The following is a 10,000-nucleotide window of genomic DNA, read 5'->3' on the forward strand; positions in this document are numbered from 1 at the left end:
AATGAGAAGGTGTGTCCAAACTTTTGGCCTGTACTGTACATATTTACATATATATATATATATATATATATATATATATATATATATATATATATATATATATATATATATACATATATATATATATATATATATATATATACATACATATTTACATATATACATATATACATATATATATATATATATATATATATATATATATATATATATATATATATATATATATATATATATATATATATATTTACAGTACAGGCCAAAAGTTTGGATACACCTTCTCATTCAATGCGTTTTCTTTATTTTCATGACTATTTACATTGTAGATTGTCACTGAAGGCAACAAAACTACAAATGAACACATGTGGAGTTATGTACTTAACAAAAAAAATGTGAAATAACTGAAAACATGTTTTAGATTCTAGTTTCTTCAAAATAGCCTCCCTTTGCTCTGATTACGGCTTTGCACACTCTTGGCCTTCTCTCGGTGAGCTTTAAGAGGTAGTCACCTGAAATGGTTTTCACTTCACAGGTGTGCTTGAAGCTCATCGAGAGAATGCCAAGAGTGTGCAAAGCAGTAATCAGAGCAAAGGGTGGCTATTTTGAAGAAACTAGAATATAAAACATGTTTTCAGTTAGTTCACCTTTTTTTGTTCAGTACATAACTCCACATGTGTTCATTCATAGTTGTGATGCCTTCAGTGACAATCTACAATGTAAATAGTCATGGAAATAAAGGAAACGCATTGAATGAGAAGGTGTGTCCAAACTTTTGGCCTGTACTGTACATATTTACACATATATATATATATATATATATATATATATATATATATATATATATATATATATATATATATATATATATATATATATATATATATATATATATATATACACATACATATTTACATATATACATATGTATGTATATATATATATATATATATATATATATATATATATATATATATATATATATACATATATATATATATATATAACATAAATACAAGAAAAAGGACCAAAATAATGGAAGCAAATACTATAAAAAAATAGTATACTCATAAAATATAACCTGATTGATACAGAGTGCTAGCAGCCGACTTCTAGCAGCGGCAATCGTAACATTCACTTTAGTAAAATTTAGTCTTGTAACTTGACATCAATCTCGTACTATACTATATTTCCCTGCATTTATGTCATATATATATATATATATATATATATATATATATATATATATATATATATATATATATATATATATATATATATATACAGTACAGGCCAAAAGTTTGGATACACCTTCTCATTCAATGCGTTTTCTTTATTTTCATGACTATTTACATTGTAGATTGTCACTGAAGGCATCAAAACTACGAATGAACACATGTGGAGTTATGTACTTAACAAAAAAAGGTGAAATAACTGAAAACATGTTTTAGATTCTAGTTTCTTCAAAATAGCCTCCCTTTGCTCTGATTACGGCTTTGCACACTCTTGGCCTTCTCTCGGTGAGCTTTAAGAGGTAGTCACCTGAAATGGTTTTCACTTCACAGGTGTGCTTGAAGCTCATCGAGAGAATGCCAAGAGTGTGCAAAGCAGTAATCAGAGCAAAGGGTGGCTATTTTGAAGAAACGAGAATATAAAACATGTTTTCAGTTAGTTCACCTTTTTTTGTTCAGTACATAACTCCACATGTGTTCATTCATAGTTGTGATGCCTTCAGTGACAATCTACAATGTAAATAGTCATGAAAATAAAGAAAACACATTGAATGAGGAGGTGTGTCCAAACTTTTGGCCTCTACTGTATGTAGCATTTGAAAGCATGTATCTATCATTATTGCAGAAATACACAATTCAGTGTATTTAAGCATTGTTTTGGTCACCCTGTGTATTTAGTCAGATTTATTTTGTAAAGTTGACTTACATTGCGGGTATCTACTGCTTCGGTTTGTCAAAGCACACTGATGATTGCAGAAACTGCTGATTAATCGCAAGACAACAATATGATAGTGTACTTCGTTCTCGAATCGAGTGGAAATTCTGTTTTTCGTTTATGGCGTGTGAGGGCAGCAGCAAAGAAACTAAGAATCTAAGATCAGCCTAGTCTGGGGGCATTTAACCACACAGGATCATTTCACACTAACACAAATAGCCCTAGAAGTGTAACAGAACATCCTGATCTCACAGCACTGTACACGCTTAGTTTAAAAAAAACAAGCATCAGGGAAGTGGTTGCCTCTCATTTTTTGAAGCAGCTGCTTCCTGCTGTGACATCACTGATGTCTTATGTTTTGATAGTGTCAACTCAACACTGCGTTTCACCTAGTGCAGTGTTCATTTTGACAGCAGTTTTTAATTTAGTTTCAATTATAGTTTTTTGACAAAAACGTGCTTTTGTCAAATATTAATCATCTAAATTGATTTAGTTTTAGTCTAGTTTTAGCCAACAAATCTACATCACATGTTGGTCTGCTAAAAGTGCAGTAAATTTGGTCGATTAAAATATAAAGTATAAAAGATAAGGCCTCTTCAAAGTTTATTTGAAAGTAAAGTACAGTTTAAAAGTTTGGACACACCTCATTCAATGCGTTTTCTTTATTTTCATGACTATTTACATTGTAGATTGCCACTGAAGGCATCAAAACTATGAATGAACACATGTGGAGTTATGTACTTAACAAAAAAAGGTGAAATAACTGAAAACATGTTTTATACTCTAGTTTCTTCAAAAATAGCCACCCTTTGCTCTGATTACTTTTTCGCACACTCTTGGCATTTTTTCGATGAGCTTCAAGAGGTTGTCACCTAAAATGTTTTTTTTTTGTACTTCACAGGTGTTGTAGGAGCCTAAATGTTGTTTAAGTTCATTTACATTTTATGGAAGGTGCTTTATGTTTAGTCAGCCAAAATGGGACTATTTACTTTATTTGCATGCTTAGAATAATTGTAAGGTACACTTTATTTGTAATTATTATATTTGTGTGAATAATTTGATTATGTACTATTTTATACTGCTTTAATACAGTGAAGATTACGTAACTGTTTAATTGCATATATAGCTTAAGGCAGTAGTTCTCAACCTTTTTTCAGTGATGTACCCCCTGTGAACATTTTTTTAATTCAAGTGCCCCCTAATGAATTAGAGCAAAGCATTTTTGGTTGAAAAAAAGAGATAAAGAAGTAAAATACAGCACTATGTCATCAGTTTCTGATTTATTAAATTGTATAACAGTGCAAAATATTGCTCATTTGTAGTGGTCTTTCTTGAACTATTTGGAAAAAAAGATATAAAAATAACTAAAAAATTGTTGAAAAATAAAGAAGTGATTCAATTATAAATAAAGATTTCTACACATAGAAGTAATCATCAACTTAGCGTGCCCTCTTTGGGGATTGTAATAGAGATCCATCTGGATTTATGAACTTAATTCTAAACATTTCTTCAACAAAAAAAAAAAAATCTTTAACATCAATATTTATGGAACATGTCCACAAAAAATCTAGCTGTCAACACTGAATATTGCATTGTTGCATTGTAATGAATACTTGATTTGATGTTCAGTTTATGAACTTACATTCATATTTTGTTGAAGTATTATTCAATAAATATATTTATAAAGGATTTTTGAATTGTTGCTATTTTTAGAATATTTAAAAAAAATCTCACGTACCCCTTGGCATACCTTCAAGTACCCCCAGGGGTACGCGTACCCCCATTTGAGAACCACTGGCTTAAGGATCTGTGTGGTAAGATGGTTTTGCACACAATGTATTGTGAGTAATGGTAGTCAGGTATATGGGGGAATCGAGCCACACAGTTTTTGACCTCACTCTTACTTTTTCTTACTCTTTCTTACCGTAACAAACTCGCTTCATTTTGCCATTCATTTGTTCCCACGTCGTTATTGTTTTACGTTTTTGAATGATTAAGTTCACAAGTAAACGATACAAAACGAAGAGGAGCGTCTGGAGTTTTGTTTGTTGTTGCCGCAGCAAGCGAGAGCATGAGAAAGTAGAGGAGCGTCAAGCTAAGGCTTCAATGGGAATCTACAGGTGTGCTTAAAGCTCATCAAGAGAATGCCAGGAGTGTGCAAAGAAGTAATCAGAGAAAAGGGTGGCTATTTTGAAGAAACTAGAATATAAAGTTAAAGTACCACTGATAGTCACACACACACTAGCTGTGGGGAAATTACCCATCACCTTGTTCCACCCCCTGGGAGGTGAGGGGGGCAGTTGGCCCGGGAATCATTTTTGGTGATTTAACCCCCAATTCCAACCCTTGATGCTGAGTGCCAAGCAGGGAGGTAATGGGTCCCATTTTTATAGTCTTTGGTATGACTCGGCCGGGGTTTGAATTCTTGACCTACTGATCTCAGGGCGGACACTCTAACCACAAGGCCACTGAGCAAGCTATAAAACATGTTTTCAGTTAATTCACCTTTTTTTGTTAAGTACCGTACATAACTCCACATGTGTTCATTCATAGTTTTGACGCCTTCAGTGACAATATACAATGTAAATAGTCATGAAAATAAAGAAAACGCATTGAATGAGAAGGTGTGTCCAAACTTTTGGCCTGTACTGTACCTTTATTCAGATAACCTGCAAAGCATTTGTTTAACCTAAAATTAGCATGATATTATGCTCAGTAATGATATCTTGCTCCACATGTCAATGCTAATAAATATCTTACAGGCAGTGTTTATGTTTCTTTTATACAATGTCTCTGGCAATGCAGGTGTGTATGTGTGTTGTGAGACCGATCGAGTTACAAGGCATGCTTTCATCATAATTTGGTTTAAGCGGAACAACTGGAAAACGCAAATACAAATATGTGGCGTGGCAAATTTATCCATCCATTTTCTAAGGGGGGCTGAAGCATTTCATTTGTTAAAAAGTGTCCGCCTCAAATAAATAAATAAGAAATGCTGCATCAACATCCTCTCTTTATGCTGTGCGTATGACGTAAGCACTTGGGACCACATCAAAAGTTGTCATGCCTTTAGATTTACCATTAAATGAACATGAAACAATTCCTTGAGGCAGAAAAAAATGACTTGATCATTTTTTTGTAAAGAAGTAATACGGTAGGTAGAATTAGCTTTAACTTAGTTGTGTAGATCAGTGTTTTTCAACCACTGTGCCGCAGCACACTAGTGTGCCGTGAGACACAGTCTGGTGTGCCGTGGGAGATGATCTAATTTCACCTATTTAGGTTAAAAATCTTTTTTGCAAACCAGTAATTATAGTCTGCAAATTATGTGTTTTTGTTGAGTGTCGGTGCTGCCTAGAGCTCGGCGGAGTAACCGTGTAATATTCTTCCATATCAGTAGGTGGTAGCCGGGAGCTAATTGCTTTGTAGATGTCGGAAACAGCGGGAAGCAGCGTAAACAAAATAAACAAAAGGTGAGTGCCCCTAAGAAAAGGCATTGAAGCTTCGGGAAAGCTATGCAGGACGAAACTAAAACTGAACTGGCTACAAAGTAAACAAAAACAGAATGCTGGACGACAGCAAAGAATTACAGCGTGTGGAGCAGACGGCGTCCACAAAGTGCATTTGTACATGACATGACAATCAACACTAAAATAGGAGCGCAAGACAAGAACTAAAACACTACACACAGGAAAACACCGAAAAGCTCAAAATAAGTCACGGCGGGATGTGACAGGGCGTGACAGTAGACCTACTTTGAGACAAGAGCTATAGTGATGCATGGTTGGTTATGGTTATGGTTTGAATTCATATCCAACAATTGCGACAACGACTTTTTACTGTCAACTGAGTTTAGGTTTTTAACAATTTCTGCTGGCGGTGTGCCTCCGTATTTTTTCAACGCAAAAAATGTGCCTTGGCTCAAAAAAGGTTGAAAAACACTGGTGTAGATGTCACGATCAAGACTGGCCTAGCATCAAAAATGAAATGTGTCCTCTTCACTTTCTCCCAGGTGTACACATATAACAATGTGGAACAAGTTTTACTATACATTTTAAACTAAATTAAATATGATTTTCATCTTGTTTTTATTTGTGAAATATCCATTAATTTTGTATTCGTCTTAGTCAACGCGCCTTTGTTTTGATTTGTTATCGTCTTATTTTCGGGAAAATAGGTTGTTGACAGGAACTAAGAGGAGAATGATGAGTCAACGGAATGAACACTGACCTAGTGTCTCCATCAGCAGCTGAATGCAGGTTGTGTTGCTGGCCAGCGCAGCGCCCACATCAGGATGGATGCACATGTTCGCCAGCACCCTGACAAGCTTCACCAGCACATCCTCGCCATCCCGTGCGCTGGCCGCCGTGGGTTGCGGCGAGTCCTCCCTCAGCTGGTAGTCGTCGTACAGCCGCAGGAGGGTGTCCGCACACGCCTCGCAGCGGAAGAGCTGCTGCCGAGCCTCGTCACTCTTGGACGTGAGATTGCCCAGCGTGAAAAGCAGTCGCACGACCAGGTCCTGTGGGAGAGAGGTGATGCACTATGGTTAACTGTCAGAACATTAGGCACTCCTTGTATTACTTATATACGTCAGGGACAGCAAAGCCTTTTCTGCTGGCCAAACATAACCAGAAATCATTAACATAATTAAAGATAAATGTAAAATTTTTAATTACTTTCCCAAAATATCTAAAAGTATTCATTTTCTCTTCATGTCATATTATGCTCCTTCCAGCGCTGTTGTTTTTAGCTTATAGAAGTTTTATCCAATCAGAATTCAGCTAGCTTATGTTGCCATGCTGTACAAAGTCTGCCCGAGACCTTCAGAATCAACAATGCGGGCGGGCGTGCACTGTAAGTGAACGGGAACATACAGTTGATAGACAGCTGCGATAGCCAATCAGATCACGAGTTGTTGTCAGTAAGGCCTTCTAGATGGCCTAAGGCAGATATATACAGTGATGTTATGAGCCAGGTAACATAAGAACTCCATTACCCAGCATGCTCCAGTAGTGAAGAGCATGCGCAGTAGCCCCGTTTAGATTGTTGAATGTAGACATGCTGGCAGCGGGATGTTTTTGATGAGCACGCTGTGGAGTAAACTTTAAGAAATCCGCCAACACGCCTCATCTGCATCTTTTATGATTAGACAAGTCAACACATATATTTGCAAGGCCATTTTCAAGAAGGATATTTAAAAAGAAACTACATCTTGTGAGAAAAAAAAATAATTTTCTGCCATTTTTGGGTTTTTCGGGACTCCTGATGAAGTTTTGAGACATCAACTACATGTAAAGGACCAGATGTCGGCCAACCCCGGAAGCTAGCGCTCAGCTGTCCCGGCGATGAAATGTGAGCTCAGATATTTTATTTCTTTATTTTTTCCTCGTTTAATATGTTTTTTGCAATTTTTATTTTGACAGTACCACATAAGATAAGTTTTAATTGCTGATTTTTAAATGCGCCAGAAAATAACTCGTTTTGTACAATGTTGATGTGAATCAATAACCAGTAGTGCGTATATGTGTTTCTCCAGCAATGGTCATGTGGTGACATAAATGATGGTAGTTTTAGAGGTAATCATTGGACACAAGACATCATTGAAGGCCTAGGTGGGAAACGCACGGCCCGCCACTGAATCTACACCATTACACACTACGACCACAGTAATAAACATCTTGTTGAATGAATACCTCTCTGGTAGTTTTAATCAAACCTGAGCCATAGTATCTTTGTCAAGGCAGAATTCTTACATAACATACGATAAATTATTAAAGATTACCTAATGTTGTGAACTAAGAGTATATTAATAGCAGAATGTCGAGTCGCGCTACTGTCGACCTGCTTTCCTCTGCTAAGGTGTACCGAATTATCTCATACTTCTCAAAGGGGGCGACTGATAACTACTTGCACGTCCACTCCGTGCCGCTGTTTGTCTCATATGGCAACACATAATTGTCACTCACATAAGCATGCAGTGACAGGTAAGAGGAGAGGACAAAGTGTGTTGTCAGGACAATGCGCAACGTGTGTATGTGAAAGTGTTATCCCCCTAGCATACTCAAGGGAGGGGCCCACATTTGTTCTATTATTGTACTTTTTGAATCCTTCTTGGCTGGGTCATCTTATCTGGATTAATACATGTCAACACTTGTTGACAAATGTGCTTGGACACGCTGTACGCAAACAACATGATAGAAAAGAAAACAGGAACACTGCTGAAGCTCATCTGTTTAATCTAAGAAACTGCAAACTATTGATGGGTAAGTAATGCCCCAGTAAGTATGTGGCACACTCACTACCTGTATTGACAATGCACTTGTACACTGTTAGTGATTCATAAAGGTCATCTGCTGAATTGACAAAGTCACAACATACTACACCACATGTCAACATAAGAATAAACCATCACCCAACCATGCAAATTTTGCATTTCCTTTGGAAATCGAGGTCCCAGAGTCTGGAGGAAGACAGGAGAGGCACAGGATCCACGTTGCCTGAAGTCTAGTGTAAAGTTTCCACCATCAGTGATGGTTTGGGGTGCCATGTCATCTGCTGGTGTCAGTCCACTCTGTTTCCTGAGATCCAGGGTCAACGCAGCCGTCTACCAGCAAGTTTTAGAGCACTTCATGCTTCCTGCTGCTGACCTGCTCTATGGAGATGGAGATTTCAAGTTCCAACAGGACTTGGCGCCTGCACACAGCGCAAAATCTACCCGTGCCTGGTTTACGGACCATGGTATTTCTGTTCTAAATTGGCCCGCCAACTCCCCTGACCTTAGCCCCATAGAAAATCTGTGGGGTATTGTGAAAATGAAGATGCAGAATGCCAGACCCAAAAACGCAGAAGAGTTGAAGGCCACTATCAGAGCAACCTGGGCTCTCATAACACCTGAGCAGTGCCAGAAACTCATCGACTCCATGCCACGTCGCATTAACGCAGTAATTGAGGCAAAAGGAGCTCCAACCAAGTATTGAGTATTGTACATGCTCATATTTTTCATTTACATACTTTTCAGTTGGCCAACATTTCTAAAAATCCCTTTTTTGTATTAGCCTTAAGTAATATTCTAATTTTGTGACACACGGAATTTTGGATTTTCATTTGTTGCCACTTCAAATCATCAAAATTAAATGAAATAAACATTTGAATGCATCAGTCTGTGTGCAATGAATAAATATAATGTACAAGTTACACCTTTTGAATGCAATTACTGAAATAAATCAAGTTTTTCAAAATATTCTAATTTACTGGCTTTTACCTGTATATATGTATACATACGAACACACACACATATATATTTACTATTAATATACAAATATATAAAATAATACATATAATATATATTATATATATATATAAATAATATATATACATATACACATATGTACCCATACATATATAAATGCATATAATTAAAAAATATATATTTTAAATGAATAAGAAAGGATTGTAAAACGCACAACTCTGGTCAACAAGCCAAATAGTAAACAGGAAGTTTAGTGTAGCTCCCTTATTTGTTGCTATAAAATCAAAACAACCCCTCACTTCATAATTGTTCTTTTTTCTTAGTTACATTTAGATTGATGATGAAGATGTAACGCGACGTCAAACACCACTCTTTCAACTTCATTTTGTATAAACTGTCACCCGTGAGCCAAAATAAGCGTTTCCTGATAAACACAGTTTGGCGCTTGGCCAAAAGACACAGCAGCTGTATCGGTCACATGTTTTTTGACACACACAGAGGCTTGGACGTGAGGACACCCACCGACTCACCTGTTTTTGGTGATGTTTGCTCAAGAGTTCTAAAAATAGTTGGTAACAGTCGGGGGTCTCAGCCAGTGAGAGGCGACCCTCCGCATAAGAGGAGAGTTTACTGATGAGGAGAAAGCACAGCAAGAAGCACATTGTCTCATAAAGAACACATGTGGGCCCAGTTCTTTCTATCAAACGAGTGCTACCTGAAGATTCTAGAAACATTGGTGCAGACATCTTGGTCCTGGCTATGGCGCTGCAGCACCAAGCAAAGCTGTGACATCAGCGAGTAGGAGAC

The 10,000-nt window shown here is 36.8% G+C and overlaps 1 protein-coding gene across 1 annotated transcript in view; it reads right to left on the reverse strand.

The window, feature by feature from the left end:
* armc2 (armadillo repeat containing 2) overlaps nucleotides 1-10,000 on the reverse strand; it is a 28,115-nt gene that overhangs the window by 7,103 nt on the left and 11,012 nt on the right. The window contains exons 12-14 of the mRNA XM_061929745.2: nucleotides 9,909-10,000; nucleotides 9,724-9,823; nucleotides 6,175-6,463 (exon numbers count right to left, since the gene is read on the reverse strand). The exon at nucleotides 9,909-10,000 is cut by the window's right edge and continues 54 nt beyond it. Coding sequence (XP_061785729.2) covers nucleotides 6,175-6,463; nucleotides 9,724-9,823; nucleotides 9,909-10,000 — 481 coding nt within the window. The remainder of the gene's footprint in view (nucleotides 1-6,174; nucleotides 6,464-9,723; nucleotides 9,824-9,908) is intronic.

Source organism: Nerophis lumbriciformis, linkage group LG34, assembly GCF_033978685.3.
Source record: "Nerophis lumbriciformis linkage group LG34, RoL_Nlum_v2.1, whole genome shotgun sequence".
Classification (NCBI taxonomy): Eukaryota; Metazoa; Chordata; class Actinopteri; order Syngnathiformes; family Syngnathidae; genus Nerophis; species Nerophis lumbriciformis.